This window comes from Semicossyphus pulcher, unplaced genomic scaffold, assembly GCF_022749685.1.
Source record: "Semicossyphus pulcher isolate SPU_LCO1_2020_fin unplaced genomic scaffold, fSemPul1.0.p SCAF_27, whole genome shotgun sequence".
Lineage (NCBI taxonomy): Eukaryota > Metazoa > Chordata > Actinopteri > Labriformes > Labridae > Semicossyphus > Semicossyphus pulcher.
The window spans coordinates 4,900,019-4,916,820 of record NW_027211701.1 but is presented as its reverse complement, the minus strand read 5'-3'; the positions used below and the strand labels follow the sequence as shown (position 1 = coordinate 4,916,820).

The 16,802-nt window shown below is 38.2% G+C and overlaps 2 protein-coding genes across 4 annotated transcripts; both read left to right on the top strand.

Annotated features, from left to right (window-relative positions):
• The first annotated feature begins 530 nt into the window (after window positions 1-530).
• Window positions 531-10,441, top strand: LOC138604967 (SWI/SNF-related matrix-associated actin-dependent regulator of chromatin subfamily E member 1-like). 3 transcript variants are annotated; one of them, XM_069677011.1, is made up of 11 exons: window positions 531-588; window positions 1,773-1,823; window positions 3,092-3,135; window positions 3,452-3,556; window positions 4,565-4,645; window positions 4,974-5,105; window positions 5,330-5,501; window positions 7,731-7,903; window positions 8,019-8,120; window positions 8,649-8,907; window positions 9,251-10,441. In XM_069677011.1, the coding sequence occupies exons 2-11, from the start codon at window positions 1,817-1,819 to the stop codon at window positions 9,454-9,456; spliced, it is 1,281 nt and encodes a 426-aa protein (XP_069533112.1). In that variant the 5' UTR covers window positions 531-588; window positions 1,773-1,816; the 3' UTR covers window positions 9,457-10,441. The 3 variants fall into 3 exon arrangements, with proteins under 3 accessions (XP_069533112.1, XP_069533113.1, XP_069533111.1); XM_069677012.1 differs by lacking the exon at window positions 531-588 and adding an exon at window positions 609-789 and having other exon boundaries at window positions 3,452-3,550; XM_069677010.1 differs by lacking the exon at window positions 531-588 and adding an exon at window positions 609-789.
• A 1,942-nt stretch (window positions 10,442-12,383) lies between these two features.
• ccr7 (chemokine (C-C motif) receptor 7) lies at window positions 12,384-15,528 on the top strand. Its single transcript, XM_069677006.1, has 3 exons — window positions 12,384-12,430; window positions 13,788-13,837; window positions 14,169-15,528. The coding sequence occupies exons 1-3, from the start codon at window positions 12,415-12,417 to the stop codon at window positions 15,231-15,233; spliced, it is 1,131 nt and encodes a 376-aa protein (XP_069533107.1). The 5' UTR covers window positions 12,384-12,414; the 3' UTR covers window positions 15,234-15,528.
• The last annotated feature ends 1,274 nt before the right edge of the window (window positions 15,529-16,802 follow it).

The window sequence follows — 16,802 nt, the reverse complement described above, 5'->3', positions numbered from 1 at the left end:
ATCTGCAGTCAGACTCAATAACATCAGCATCACTTTCTGATCACAATACTTCTCTGTAACTCATCCATTAGTCACTACATGGCAGCTACTTTACTCTGTTTTTTCTCAGGTTATTCATCATTTGTAACTACACAAATTATATTTCAATATATTTATACTTTGCTACATATATTTCTGCATTTTTATTACCTCATCCATACCGTGCAAGATTGTCTGTGCAACTACTTTTCATGTGCAATTGTTATTTATTCTGCAACATTTCGCTTTACTTATCCACAACCATATCAACATGCTACACACACAAGTGTGTGTTGACTTTTTGCATTTTTATGGGTCCAAAAACTTAACAATCCACAATACGTGAAAGGTGTACATAGTATATACATTTATGGGGGATCAATAAAGTCTATGGTATCCTATGTCTTATTATGATGCACATCTGCATCTTAAAGATGAAGAAAAGCTATGTTTTTAAAATGTGAAATCCAATTTAGCAGCGCTGTTATGATACCTTCTCTTTTCGTCTGAATGACGAGTATGATGTTTTTGCTGTCATGAAGATAATCGAGAGCTGCAGCAGTGACAGTGGTGAGCATCAGCATCGACGAAGTGAACAGCTGTAATGAGGAGAGGGTGGGGGTGCAATTCTGGAAGATTCTGCAGGAATCTTACGAGTGGACCCCACTTCATTGGTTTATTGTACATGGAGACTGTTTCTCTGAGCTAGGCGGTTAGCCTACCTTAAAAAGCCAAACTTACACACTGTGGTGGGGACTTAAGGGTTTTAGGGTGAGTTTTTCTGGCCATCACTTTACATGCTTGCTTGTCAGCGTGAAAATCTATGGGAATGGTTATATCTCTAGATGTGTTGATTTGACTTGACGCTGCATGCTAATGATAGCTCAGTCATTTTTCTTGTCATTTGGGTTGCTAACCTACGTAACGAGCTAGCCGTCAGCCTGCTTATTATTCACAGCATCTATGTTAACGTTATTAGGCTGACGTGCAAAGCTAACCACACAGCGTTATTAGCGAATACTCACCGTCATATAATTGTAATTTTTTTAAAGCAACCGAGGTTTATCGGTGTTAGCTTACTTCGCCTAGTAGAAACAACGGTATATTTAGCTATATTACGTTAGCATCTGAGCTGCTTGCTAGCGTTAGCTCAGTTAAGGCTAGCTCGTGCAATAATGGTTAAATTCAGCTACGAACACAGGCCATGTAATAGTGCCATTTCACCTACGGAAGCCTTTAGCGGTCATGCATCCATACATTTTATTTACTCCGTTTTCCCGTGAAAACGAGTAATTTCAGTTTTCTCGAGATCTCGACTTATTTTTCCGTTATCGAAGGATAACAAAGCTGGTTTTCCCGTGTTAACGAATTAATGTCAGTTGTTTCCTCATTATCACGGGAAAACGGAGTAAATAACATATATGGACACATGTCCACTAAGGGCTTCCGTACATAACATATTTGGCATTTAATGCATTTGCAAAAAGACGCTGCCATAAATACATTTTCTATTGAAAACATGCAATGCTTGCTAGTTATATCCATCAATCTGACAGTGTTCAGTCACTAATGTGATATAAGCTAACTTCAAGCTAACGTCGATGCTAGCCTTAGCCTGCGCTGTTTTCCTCTCAATCATAGTCGGCATCTCTTTGTGTTATGCTATGTGTGACCCATCCTGTCAACACAATTCAATTCATGTATACGATAAAAATAAAAAACTCAATCATATTCTAAAAATGTGTTTATTACAGAGCCAGTGACGGGAATGGACTGATACCGTCACTTCACTGCAAAGATGTCAAGTAAGTAACTGGGAGTGGAATAATAAACATTTGAAATACAAAAACTAATCACTTTTCTACAACAAGTGGGTCCAAAAAAATTTTTTTTTTTATATGTCAATTGGTTATTGAAAAAGTTAAATTACTTACATATACAGACTTTTTAAAACCATTTGGTTTTCCAATACCTGCTCGAGAATCTAGTTTTTGATGCAGTACCTGCATGTTTTTTTAGACTGCTGCAGGGCAGTATTGTGTCAAATGAACAGCCAACACTTATTACAGATGTTTTGCTAAACGCCTTAAACATAAAGGATAACAAATGTAACAACAGATTCTTTAGACACATGATACATTGCCCTGCAACTTCTCATGTTTCTCTCAACGTTTTTGGAGTTATCACTTTGACAATATTAACTGGGATTTGGTCTGGACTCACTGTAACAAATATTTTGTTTACAACAAAGTCTCTTACGTTTATTTTAAAATTATTCATTTAAGGTATCCAACAAGTTGCTTTCTAAAAATCTTTCTGAATCCTGTGTGTTCTGTAAAACTGACTCAGAGGCTGTTCACCTATTTTATGAATGCATTTATGTTAAATTCTTCTGGATTGGATGTATTTGATATGTGGGACCAATATTAATTTACAGAAAAGAGATGTTATTAAAATTATCTGGACAGAAATGCTATCTTTTTGTTCCTTCTACATGGGAAATTTTATATCCATAAATGCAAATGGTCTGAAAGGAAAACCAACATTTAGTACTTAGAGAATTAAATTAAACTGTATTTTGAAACACTAAAAGGACTGACAAATAGCAAAGCTATCAGAAAAAAGCCTTGAAAACCTCTCTTTAATTTAAGCCTACATATACCCCTTTCTTGTTGTTCTTTGTTGTATCTTATTGTAGTTTATTCCTCATGTTTTGTCTCTGTATCATCTATTCATGAATTTTGAATAAAGGTTTATATATATACAAAAGTAACTGGGAGTGTTTTAGCTAGTTGTGATTGTAAGCTCCTTGTACATTATAATACTGTATATATGCATATTCTAACACATCAGACCTGCTGTTTTCATAAATATAGGTTCAGTGATAGAACCACAACACTGCAATATCACATTGTATTAATGATTAACAGAAAATAATGATATAGAATAAAAGCATTTTCTAAAGTAACATCAATGGCAAATAGTAAGGGTTAGATAGCTTAGATAATTTGTAATAGTCTGTTATTTCACTGAATTGATGGTGATTTAATTAAAACCCTTTCTTTCACAACAGAGAGACCATCCTATGCCCCTCCCCCTCCCCCTGCCCCTACAACTGTAAGTATTCAGAAGTAACTATGGCACCAAATATTGTCCGGGTATCCCCAATTAAGCTGATGTTGCTTTTTGAACAATTCATTGCAGTAAATGTTATGATTTGTCAGAAAAGATTATTGAATGGATTAGCATTTTGTTGAATCCACCATTGCGTTTGTAACCACGATGTCCTTAGAGACCCAACATTAATGCTAGTTTATTTTCTGTGCATTTTCCCAGTGCCTTTCTTTGGTTTCTTATCTTTATTGTTTTGGCTTTCCCTCCTCTTCTTTTATGTCATTTCTCATTCATATTTCTGTCTCATTTGTTTCATCAGCAAATGCCCAACACTGCCGGGTTTGTGGGGTACAACCCATACAGCCACCTGGCCTACAACAACTACAGACTGGGAGGGAGCCAAAGCAGCAACAGTCGGGTAACGGTATGAACATTAATATAAAACATAACATAACACAAAACCAATCGGTAGGGGTGTAACAATCACTTAATATTGATGGATGTATGCATATAAACTGGGAATAAATATAATTAATACTAAGTGAAAGATGGACCTATGTCATCTTTAAGGCTTTTATTTTTAAATTCAAATGGCATGTATGTGCAAATGTTTCCTTCAAAATATCAGATAGATGAGGCAAGTGGCCAAACAAAAGCTTGATATTAATGCCAACTATGCTGTTAAAAGATAAAATGCTAAGGAAATGCAACAAACACCTAGAAGCCTCTGCGACCATCAATAGCATTTTTTAATCAACTTTTGTCTTGTTTAGAGCAAAAAAGATTTGATACATTTTTGCATTTCCACTGTTCAAAGAGCAGATGCTGCAAAATAGTCAGCTTGAAAAGCAAAACTCATTTCATTCCTGAGACTGAATCTGTGTCGTTTCCTCTGCTGCCTCCATCACAGTACAGACTAGATATGAGTCCATCTGTGAATTCGAATACCACCTGCCAAAGTCTGCATCTCTGACAGCCATGTTAAGTAACCCATGCCTTCAGTGTTGCCATGGCATTACAGACTCGCTGCTCGGCATGGCTCTCGCTGCTGAGCAGTAATTCAGTCGCTGCATGCAAGCTGTGGTTGGCTGACTTTGATAATGGCATTACGGGCAAATCTTGGCTTAAGTGAGATATTTTTTTTTTTTTTCATAGTCAGCCCTTTTCCATTGTACTCTGTGGGGTTGCTGACTTGTGTATGGCCTCACACTGACATTAATTCAATCAAGTGAATTGAAATTGAAGTTAATTAAATGAAAGGAAGTTAATGCACATTTTATTTGATTCAAGTCTCTTTTTGATATTTTTGTATTGAACTTAACAACGTTGTACTGCAGGCAGTTCCACACTGTACTAGTTCAAGGATCATTTTAAAGGGTTGCCTAATCACTCCACATCCACCATGCCCTAAAGTGTCTTTCCTTTTTTCCAGAATTCCTCTGGAATTAATATCCCAAAGCCACCCAAGCCACCTGACAAGCCATTGATGCCCTATATGAGATATAGTCGCAAGGTAAGTAAACAGTATGTACCTGCTGCCTTTTGCATCATCGTGTGCTCTGTTGGAAGACTTTGCTTTTAAGATATTCTATCAGCTGAGAGCTAGTAAGGTGCATATTTTGGTTTAAACAGTAATAGTTGTGCATAATGTAGGTGTGAAGGCAAACTATGCCAGAGCTTAGCTTGGACTGTCTACATCACATAGTGGGATTTATCAACTTGGAGATGGAGCTTAAAGCACACGGCCTCCTCTGGTTTGTGACCTCTCTGCAAAGAGATAACCACTTATAGCCCCTCCAACCCAACCCAACCCCACACCCATGTCTGGTTCTCATCACCAGGTTTGGGATCAAGTAAAAGCCTCCAATCCTGATCTGAAGCTATGGGAAATTGGGAAGATAATCGGTGGCATGTGGAGGGACCTCACTGATGAGGAGAAACAGGATTATTTGAATGACTACGAAGCAGAGAAGGTTGGTTGTTTTACAAGGGGTGTTTATGGGGTTTTTCTGATGGGTGACAAGTCGATGTGTCTCCAACAGTTGTGGGTCCCTCCAGTCATCATTCTCTCCTTTCTAACTATCCTGAGTAAATCTCTTTCCTTATGTTGTCCTAGCTGTTTGAAGAGATGGTCCACATGTTGTGTCTGCTTGCCCTCTCTGTTTCCTCTTCATTCCTGTCGTCTTTTCCACCATAGATTGAGTATAATGAGAGCATGAAGGCCTATCACAATTCGCCAGCCTACCTGGCCTACGTCAATGCAAAGAGCAGAGCCGAAGCAGCTCTGGAAGAGGAGAGCCGTCAGAGGCAGTCCAGACTGGACAAGGGTGAGCCTTACATGAGCATTCAGCCAGCAGAGGATCCAGATGGTAAGGCCACTCAGCTAAATGCTTTGTCTCCCAAGGTTTAGAGCACTGTGACAGAGCTGTAATTACCGCAGCACGACCACACAGAGTTGCCAGTCCGCACACCCAGAGACTGTTATCTTTTTCCCTCCTCCTACACTGCTACAACCATCCACATGTTTGGTAATGCCACCTTTGAAAAGCCAATTCTGCTTTTAAGCTGCACAATGGAAAAAAAAAAGTCTTTGTTTTTGCAAAACTGTTTACGTTTTGTCGGTATTTTTGGCATTGGTTTAGACATAATTGCAAAATTTACATTCTTTTCTTTGTTGTTTTAAAGAATGACGCACACACACTAGTTAGACACACAACCCAGAAGAAGACGTTTGAGTTACACCCACCTCAAGGAAATGATGCTTGTCTGGGGTCTGGCTGAGTTACAGTAGAAGATAATGATGTACAGGAAAACTACAGATAAAACCAATTCCTATTTAGAAACTCCCCAGTTCATAAAAATGTCAGAGCTGTTATCCCAGTAGGTTATGTTGTCAACAGACCGCACGTACGTCAGTGATTAAATAAGATTTAGCTCTGCGGGCGGCAACATATTCAGAGGCTGCAGTAATAAATACAGTCTTTAGGAGATCCCACTCTAAGCTGCTGCCATAAACCAGTTTCTGTTATTAACAGCATCAAAATGTCTCACTTAGACAAAGTTCCTGCTAGCGACCAAAAGTGAAATCAGATGGAGGTTATTAAAACTAAGTTAAGTGATTAAGTCATAGTTTTTCATGACTCTAATGTAAAGTGGAGAATATTAGATATTCAGTTATCATCTCTCATGTAAAATAGGCTGAAACAACATTAATCATTCAGAGGAATAATGTTGTGCTAAAATGCAATGTTGAAAACCTTCTGAACCCGTGTACATATGACTGTATATAATCACACACTACCGTCAGACTGTACCTTTCTTAACAGTTTCCTGTTGTTGTGTCAGATCACCTGAGAGAGCGAGCACCTTTGAAACTTTCAACATGCATATCTGTTTCAAGTCATAAAGTTTCAAGGGTGCACACAAGAGTGCACAGCAGCACCTAGTAGTTACCTCAGTGATACCTGCTTTCATCTTGCTCACACTTGTTCATCTCACAGAGTTTTTGCAAAGTTTTGCAACAACAAAGCCAAAAAAAGAGTGCCACAGGTGTATGAAAGCATTAAACAGTAATGGCAAATGGAAATATGAAAGGGGAACCAATTCCTTAATAATTATGCAGAATGAGCAAAGTATAACTGCTGATCCAGCTGTATATTTACCTTATATAAACTGTACTGGTAAACACATTTTCACATCGATAGATGCAACTTGTTTGATCTGTTATCAATCTCTTCTTTAAATGTCCAAATTAATTGCCATCAATCAATTGATGTCTTACCCAATATCAATTATTCTAGATCTGTTTCCATACCAACTGTACATGAACTGTACATGTTCATTCTGTACATGAATAACTTTTTTTAATGCTGTCATTTAAAAACACATGATTTTCATAAAGTGCTGGCCTAGATTTGGTCTCCTCTATTCTACTGAAAATACAGTATATGGCAGCTGTATACAGTATACTTTTGTCTCTAGAAATCTTAAGCCTGGGCAAATTAGGTGCATGGCAGAGAATTGTCAAATACAAATAGACCAAATTATTGTTCTCAAATTTAGGTCGATCCTAAGCTGCAATCTCTGAAAGACGCAGTTCTATGCTTTTCTAAATGCATCTACAAAATAAATAAAATAAAACATCCTATTTGAATCCATCTGGACCTAATTCTTCATCACCACAGAGCTTGGAAAGGGACTAGGGATGATTATTGTCTTTAAGACATATAGATTAACTGTATTTGGATTTTACCTCCCTGCACATCATGCTGTGTTTAAATGGCAAAGAAGTGTACATTTAAGACAAAGATAAACATTTGCTGACGGATGAAAATTGCAGACCACATCTGTCCACACACAGTGGGTTATAATTAACCGCTTGTCCAATTCACCTAACAATAACGGTCCTAGTTTGCCTTTGGATGTATTTCGACATAATGGCCTATAATTAACTCTAACTCAGTATAAATATTGAGCAATATCCTCCTTATGTTTATTGTGTCTTGATACAGATGTATTTACATCTTTCTGTTTTGTAGTATTTATGCAGTAGTCATTGATAGTAACCGTGTGTGTAAAACTACTTTTTCTGTCTTCAGATTACGACGACGGCTTTTCTACAAAGCACTCCGCTGCGTCTCGTTTCCAGCGCAACCACCGCCTGATCAGCGAGATCCTCAGTGAGAGCGTGGTACCAGATGTGCGGTCAGTTGTTACCACTGCTCGCATGCAGGTTCTCAAACGCCAGGTCCAGTCTTTGATGGTTCATCAGGTGGGATCAAGCCTTCCAGTCTTCTCGTAACGGTGGCATTTAGCTGACAGATATCTTTGTTTTTTGGGGGGTTTAATCTGTAATAACCCTGGTGCCTGTTTGTCTTGTGTCACAGAGAAAGTTAGAGGCAGAGTTGCTTCAGATTGAAGACCGCCACCAGGACAAGAAAAGAAAATTCATAGAAGCCACAGAATCATTTACAAATGAGCTCAAAAGGGTACGGCATCTTTTACATGGGGCTAGGTCATCACTTACTCGCACGCAAGCTTCATTTTGCATGTTTAACCTAACAGTGTGCAGCTCTGGTTTTGTGCCAATCTGTGTCTGCCTTACAGCCACCAGCTGCTGCTAACTCCATCCACATGTGCTGGCAATCATATATCTGTCATCGTTTACAATTTGTAGCCCCCATAATAACTGTTGTTTTGAAATGAGAGACAGCACTGTGCAGCTGAATGCACTGTCTACTGTTCACAACAGGTGGCGCCATTCATCCTTTACAAAGCCTTGTACAGTATCCGTTCTCTTCCGAGTGAGAAGTCAAGCCTGAACAAGCCTGAAGCACTGTTGTAGTGAACTGAACTATTTGCTTATTCAGTTACATTATTAATCTACATTAGTAACTTGATGCTTTGTGTCAAACCTGCTCCTACATGTTCAGCCAACACGTACCTTTGTAAAGGAAAGAAATGAATAGAGTGCATCAGTTTTCACCTGTTCTAACCCCCAATCACTGTACTTAAAGCTTTGCTGTATGAAGGTAGAAGTGGACATGGAAAAGATTTCTGCAGAGATTGCAGCAGCGGAAGAGGCAGCCCGCAAAAGGGTGGCAGAGCGAGAGAAGGATGCAGGAGAACGAGTTGCCAGAGAGGCCCCCACCTGTGTCTTAGCCGAGGAAGAAAAACACATTTGTGCAACACATGGCAACAAGTCCCAGCAAAATCCTCTCAGTGAAAGTAACAAGGAAGGCGAGGACACCGAATCCAACACCACAGATGCACCAGGTGAGCCATACTGGCTCCTTTTTGTGCTATCTGGTCCAGTGAAATCCATTTTATTTTTTCAGAATTCAGCACATTTTGTTCTTACCATAATTGAAACCAAAAGACACCTGTTCTTTGGCTTAAAGGCTATTAGAAATTTATAATGCTAGGGAAAACAGATTTTTATAAAATACATCCACATTTTGGCAAATTCCACAATATTCCATCTTTTGTAGTTGATTCCAATCCTATTTTCAAGTTCATCTGTGTTACCCAGGTGTGTTCATCATGGGGCTATAATGCTATGTGGATCTCTGGCTTAATGTTTTTCACAACATGTCATTGTTTTATTTCTTTGACTCAGAAAAGCCAAAGGCCCCAGAGGACCTTGAGGCTCATCCAGGCAGTGAGGAAGGGGCATCAGAAGACAAGGAGAGCGTCCCAGAGGGAGCCATGGAGGAGGGCACCAGCGACAGTAACACAGGCTCAGAGACCACCTCTGCTCAGACAGAAGATGCCCCGACCAGTGAGCCAGCAGAGGGGCCCAGCAAAGCAAGAGCAGCTCACTGAGTCCTACACCTGACTGTCATCTGTCAGGCTGATATCATCCTCTGATTACATGTATTGCACAGTATCATCTCAGTTTGTCAAAGCGAGCATGAAGAGAGTTCAGATGAGAGAAGAGAGTCAAAGTTTGCAAACAGAGCCTCACAGACATGCCCTGAATATAAATACATGAAAAATGTAAAGCACTTGAAGCCGACGAAGCAATGGTCCTGTCTAAAATCAATGGCTGCTACCTGCACCACTGACGCCCACGTGAAAGCACTATATTTTCTCCACAGGCCTCATTGCCATTTAGAAGAACCCATACAGGCCCTCTTCAGCACATATTGATACATATCTCTCGCACTATGTCTGGCAGATCCCAGATCAACGCAATGTAAGACTATACAGTTATATGGAAAAAAGCTGTCACATGACACAAACATTGTTCAGTGTTATATTTATCGTTGTCTTTTGTATTGTAGTGTCATTGTTGCTTTTATTGTTACTTTTGCATGTTGTAATTTTTTAAAATACATACTTGTGAAGAGCGGAGCAGGAGGAGAATATTTGTTTACTCTCTGTATCAGTATTACAGTGGCAGTATTGTCTCAGGAGTTTGTAGTCATTAGTGGTAGTTATTTTTGTTATTTATTATTGGCATTTTTATGATATTTGTGTATTGGTTGTCCTGGGCCCGGCCCCAGTCCATCCATAAGTATATCACATGATCATCAATGCTGTACAATGCTCGACTACCAGTGTTCTGAAGTTTGCTAGCTGTCAATCAAATCAAAAGCAGTACGCTTAGAACATTTCAGTGTTATGATCAATATTGCAATTTTTTCAGCAGAAAACTTTTAAATGTACCGTAATTGTGTACACAGTGTAACGAGGTTTGCTTGAACATGGATTTTCATGTCGTAAAAATAGCTTGAACAACAGTCATGAACATGCAGTCTTAAAATGAATTTCCTTTTGCATATTTATACCAATAAACTTTTCTACCCTGAACAAGTTTTCACTCTATTGTTTTCCAAAAATGTTTCCTATAAGGTGGTGTACTAGAAAATGATGTAAACATGTAACATTTCAGGTGTATAGAAGTGCTTTGACATATTGCTGTGGGAACACCAGTTTACTTGTAAGCAGTCATTGTGCACTAATCTGAAAAAAAACCCAGTCGATATCATTTTTGCATACAGTCTGCATGCATAAAGCATACTTGCCCTTTGCACAGTACAGGTAAGGGAAGTGGGTACGACGAGATGGAATTATTCAGATTTCCTGTTTTCAGTGCAGAGCTAACAATCCTCCTGAGGGTACAGTTGTGCATGCTACAATATGCAGCATTGTCTCCTGAATAAATGAATGACTTTGACCCTAAAAGGAGATTTTAGCTTCATGTGTAATGTTGTCAGCGTATCTGCAATGATCTTACAATCAGATTTGGCAGTGCTTTAGTTTAATTGTAACGTAAGTTGTAAAGATGTCACCTGCTTTGCAAACTTGCCACGTTCTGTAGCCTGCGGTTAGTGCTTCATGAAGTGAAAGCTAGAAACCACAACCGCAGAGACATACAGGTGTGCAGGAGCCTTTGCACATCTTGAGAGTTAGTGGGTCCAAGGGTAGTTTTACAAGTGCTCATTTGCTGTCCACTGCAAAAAGTCTCTAGGATACAAAAAAAGCTATAGGAGATACAGCTCATTAACTCTCACTATTAAAACATTTAAAACATAAATAAAATAAATATTTTACTAAATACTGAAAATTACTATATGTAAACTTTAAGTTTCCTCTTGTTAGTTTATGTCAACTTATGTGGTTAAGATGTATAAAAAAGATTCAATGCAAATTCCAGTTTTATTTTGTCACCTGCAGTACTTTGCATTCATAGCAATGAGGTCTTTAAATACATGTGCTGAGAAGCAGTGTGTACCTTTCAAAAATGAAAGCGTAACAATCTACAAGAAGCGGCTAGCTGTCTCTGAAACAGCTCTGAAATTATTTGCATATGATTCATGTAATGCTTTATACATCTTCCCCTGCTCCTTAACTTATAATAGAAAATAAAATAGAAAAATAGATAACTGAACTACTTTGCTGTGTAACCATTTTAAAAACATGAGTTGTGTGTATTTGATATTCATTTGAATGAAATGGTTTTTCTAATGCTATGCAGCTTGTTTGTTAATCCACCCCTCAAAACAGAGACAGATGATAGAGGGGCTTTAACTCATGAGCTACAGGAAGTGGTTATAGTTTTCTTTTGAGTCACTCTCATTCAGTGGTGGGATTTAACTCTGTGCATTTACTCAAGAGCTATGCTTAAGTACAATTTTGGGGTAATTGTACTTGAGTATCTCTACTATTATAAAATGTGGGATATTTTGTACCTCTTACTGCTCTGTTTTTATTTTGAAAGCTATAGTTACCTTACAGATTCAGATTATCAATAGAAAACATAGTCAGTTAAAAAATGATGTTACATTATTACAAATTAAAATCCCTTATTTATAAAATAAATAATATGAGGCGGAGGTAATATTATTCACCACTGCAACACTACTTACTTTAGGTAGTTCAAATAAATTTTGATGCTAACACTTTTGTACTTTACCTAAGTAAAGTTTTAGATACAAGACTTTTCTACACTGTGGTTTGCTGCTTTTTTATAAGAAAATAATGCTGTGATATTTAACATCTAATTGCACGTATCTAATCTACATAATAAAATAAACAGCACATTAGTGCCCATTTTTTTAAATAGATAGATGACTGTATTTGTGCTTAAGTTATAGTCTGTGGTTTTCTAAGTATCCTCACATCTTACTTGAGGGCTGAGTAGAACAAAAAGTTTCATTTGTCGAGGCGAAACCACCATCACACACCGACACACACAGACACACACAGACACACACAGACACTCAGCTCATCTGGGTTTAGTGGCTTTACATAGAGCAAAGTACTCTCTCAGTCGACATGACTTCTGTCAGAGGTGAGTACCTCATCAGAGTAAATCTAAGATGATTGAAAGAATGTTATCTTGCTGGGAGGAATTAATACATAATTATAATTTAAAGAAAAAATAATAATTTAAATTTCAACCCTGGATGTATGGACTTAAAATAAATCAATGATAGTAAATGTGTCTATAAGGAAGGGATGTCGAATCAGCGATATTTAACATGTGACCTAATGACTGAAAGAGGTGTCAATGCCACCATTGTTTCAGCATGTAATTCCTCATTTAAAGAGCACATGGCTTGAATCACAGACATGTTTTGTGAGGTTTACTTCATCTCTGTAAATCATTTAATTGTTAGTCTGTGTTTGGAGAAGCACATATCTGCCACTGTCAATGCTAAAATAGTTTCTCATTATTTAAATTGAAATAAATATTACTTATTTTACAAAGCAGTGAGGGACATTTTTTACTGTAACACCACATTAATAAGAGTTTATTTTTATCAAGTTATCTGATTAATGGTGCAGTCTGTACTGTGTTTATCGTGTTACACACACATCACATTCGACATTCGCATGACACATGACATTCGACATCGATTTTGAATGAGCTTATTAAAAACTGAACATGAAGTCTCCTACTTATAACAATAAGCAAGGCAATGTCCAAAGCAATCTGAAAGCACTTTCAAATCAGAACATGTGAGCAGTTGGAAAGCAATTAAAAGGGAACTATTTAAAAAGGGGTAATAAGGAGTACAGCTGTGTAACCTCACAGTACTTGTTAAACTATAAGAGACATACATTTTCTGAGCTGGGCTTGGCAAGAAAAACAATTATGACAGAAGGTCTCCTAGTGTAACTGATACTTTGGAGTAAAATTAAGGAAATTTTGGTTATTTGCTGCTTCCGTTTTGACCCTTCTTTTGTAAATCTGTCTGTAGCTAGTCCCTAAACTTTATGTGTTGGCAATACCAGATCGTAGCTCCCCTTTAACTGATGATTCTATCACTCTCTAACCACTATGCAATGTCCGCCTCTATGCTGACGACACTTTCCTTTATTCTTGTGCAGATTCTATTCATGTAACCTCCTTCCAAAACACACTTAGAACACAAACTGTCCTAAACTGTGCCATGAAAAACTTGATTTTATTTATGAATGCAAGAAGTATTTACTATGACAATGCTGAGGGAATAATCTGCTTACCCCACGCATTTCTGTTCTGTCTGCTCTATTGTTGTCTCTTCTTTCTCAGTGAGTTATGTGACGTAAATCAAGAAGATATTTTATAGTAATTGTCTTTACAGTGCTATACTTGCGAGCATATAGTCAATCAAACTATTACAGTGCTTGTTTTTTAAAAAATACCTCCATTTGTTTTTCAGATCTCCACAAGCTTCTTCCAGCTGTGCTAATATGGTTAATGCATTTTAAGGTAAGACAAACACAAAATTTGTATTGAGTTGTTTCCCCTTAGCGGGCGGACAGGTTACTACCCACAACTTTCCCCTCCCCAGCACTATTTCCTCAAAGGAAGTGGTCGGTAAAGATCTACCAAAAGGGTGATGTGAAGGGGGGCGGTGAAAAACAGGTTGTTTTTTTTTAGATTTGCACATGTCACAGCTGCTTGCTTTACTTAACTTGTGTGCTTTTAAAAAAAAGGTCTGTAATCTCAATGGGACTCGGGACCTGGTTAAATACATTTTAATTACATAGTTTATTAACTTGTAAATATCTTTAATGATTGAATCTGTCTTTGATTGCAGTTTTGCAGGTCTCACGGTGAGGAGACTACGACCGTGTTCTACCCGGATTATGACCCAGCCAGTTTTAGTTACGAAGGTATTCCTCAGCTTTGTAAGAAAGAATCCAACCGCAATTTCCGCCTCTGGTTCATTCCCCCCTTGTACTCCATCATCTGCTTCCTGGGGCTGGTTGGGAACCTACTCGTCATCCTCACCTCCTTCTACTTCAAGCGTCTCAAGACCATGACGGACGTGTTCCTGCTCAACCTGTCTTTCGCAGACCTTCTCTTTTCTCTTTCCCTCCCCTTTTGGGCAGCCAACGGAATGGATGAGTGGGTGCTGGGCCTGGTGGTCTGCAAAGCCATGCACACCATTTTCAAGGTCAGCTTTTACAGCAGCATGTTCCTTCTCTCTTTAATCAGCGTGGACCGCTACTTTGTCATCGCCAAAGCGGTCTCTGCTCACCGCCACCGCTCCCAAGCAATGTTTCTCAGCAAGGTGTCATCAGCAGTCATCTGGGTAATGGCAGTGATATTCTCCATACCAGAAATGACCTACACCACAATTAACAACAAAACCTGTACCCCTTACTCCGGCAATTCTGATAAGCTGCGTGTCAGCCTCCAGGCGAGCCAGATTGTTTTAGCTTTTGTTCTTCCACTCCTGGTGATGAGCGTCTGTTACAGCAGTATTGTTCAGACCCTTTGCAAGGCTCGTAACTTTGAAAGGAACAAGGCAATCAAGGTGATTCTCACTGTGGTCTCTGTCTTCCTGGTCAGCCAACTGCCTTATAACCTGGTCCTAATTTGGATCACAGTTGTCACAGCAACTGGAGGAACCAAAGACTGTGACTACGAGAACCGCCTCCTCTACGCCACCGATGTCACGCAGAGTGTGGCCTTCCTGAGGTGCTGCCTGAACCCTTTTGTCTATGCCTTCATTGGTGTGAAGTTTCGTCACGACCTCCTGAAGCTCCTGAAGGACTTTGGCTGTATGAGCCAAGAGAGGTTCTTCAGGTACACCTGCGGCAAGAGGAGAAGCTCAGGGGCCACAGACACTGAGACCTCCACCACATTTTCACCTTAAAGCTTTTTTCTTATGGACAAAAGCCTACACACATCTGCAGACCACACAATGGACTGTTGAACATATATATGTATATAGCAAAAGTTATCACATAAATGGTAATTAGGTGTGCTTGTGCTGTATTTTCTGTAGTTTTTTGTTGTTGTTAGTGTTTATTCTTGTCAACTGCGGTTAAGTTAAATCTGAACTAATAACAAGGTTATTTTCTTAATTTGGCTAAAAAAGAAAATCTTCACCTTTATTATTATTATAATCAACCTGAATAAACCAAACTTCTGTACTATTTGTATTTACTCTCCTGCATTGAAAGATATTTGCAAAATTGTAATAAATAAGATTAAATGCACTTAAACAAGACTTTAGATGTCCTGATTACATCAGCATTAAAATTCTTAATACAAACAAAATCTGATTTTAAACGTAAACAAATTTAATTTATAATAGCAGTAAAAGAAATCTAGTTCTATATTGGTGAGGCTAATATTAAATCTTAAATTAAATCTCTTATTTGACTTAAAGCGAGGGTTGTAAATTGCCTACCAGAGATATAATACAATCAGTGTAAAGGTTCAGTTAGTGATCCTACAGCAGAATATTTGCTGAAGTACTAGTCAGTCATAAACTACAATACAGCACAATGCAATAGTTCAGAGCTCCAACAAAGTGTAGTGGAGTTTTCTGATCATCAACAGCCTTCAATGATGACCAAATCTTTAGATCTGTGTTTTTCAAATATTGTGCTGTATCCAAGCTTATAAAACACCAAAGTCACACAATAACATGAACAAATAACTGATTGAGGCAGCTGTATTCAAGAGACTCTGTGCAAAGTAAAGTGTCAATGGAGTCTGGTGGCTTTGACGAGAGCAGTGTATTAACTGTTCCTAGGAAAAAAGGTAACGTAGATTTCTCTGTAGAAGTACTTTGATGAGTCACATTGCCCGTAAGAATTATGTTGCTGTCATCAGGGCCGTTTCATTGCTCCAGGCTGAAGCCACCAACTAGAGCAATTTCAAAACTTTTTGTACCTATTAGTTATTTTGATCCCCAAATATGTAAAAATAAGCTTAAAAAAGACCAGAATTGTGAAGAAAGCTGTCAGTCGTAAAGGAGCCCATTCCATCAAAACTCTTTCTGAAACTGCATTGATGACCGTATTTGCAAAATTAGGAAGGTAATAAAAATGTCACCTAGACAGCAGGGCAAATATGTTAGTAGAGAAACAGCACTCAGAGAAATGAGCAAACATTAAAATTATGAATAATTATTATTAATTATCATCATGCTCATTATCATAATATACAATATATAATGTATATATACATACATTGTTTTTGTGAAACTTTTCATGCTGCCATCTTGGCCAGGACTCCCTTGTAAAAGAGATCTTGTATCTCAGTGGGATTATTTCCTGGTAAAATAAAGGTAAAATATAGGTATAGGTATAATGTTTATGATAATTATTATACTATTCTATCAATACAATAACATTATCAACTCAACATGAACTGAACCTCTCCTACAAGCATCCAAACACACACACACACACACACACACCATACCTGAGGC

What these genes read in the sequence shown, in the direction of transcription:
- LOC138604967 (XM_069677011.1), top strand. An exon ending in ATGACTACGAAGCAGAGAAG is followed by an intron (nt 5,106 to 5,329) that starts GTTGGTTGTTTT and finishes TTTCCACCATAG; the next exon opens with ATTGAGTATAATGAGAGCAT. An exon ending in TTACAAATGAGCTCAAAAGG is followed by an intron (nt 8,121 to 8,648) that starts GTACGGCATCTT and finishes CTGTACTTAAAG; the next exon opens with CTTTGCTGTATGAAGGTAGA.
- ccr7 (XM_069677006.1), top strand. An exon ending in TATGGTTAATGCATTTTAAG is followed by an intron (nt 13,838 to 14,168) that starts GTAAGACAAACA and finishes CTTTGATTGCAG; the next exon opens with TTTTGCAGGTCTCACGGTGA.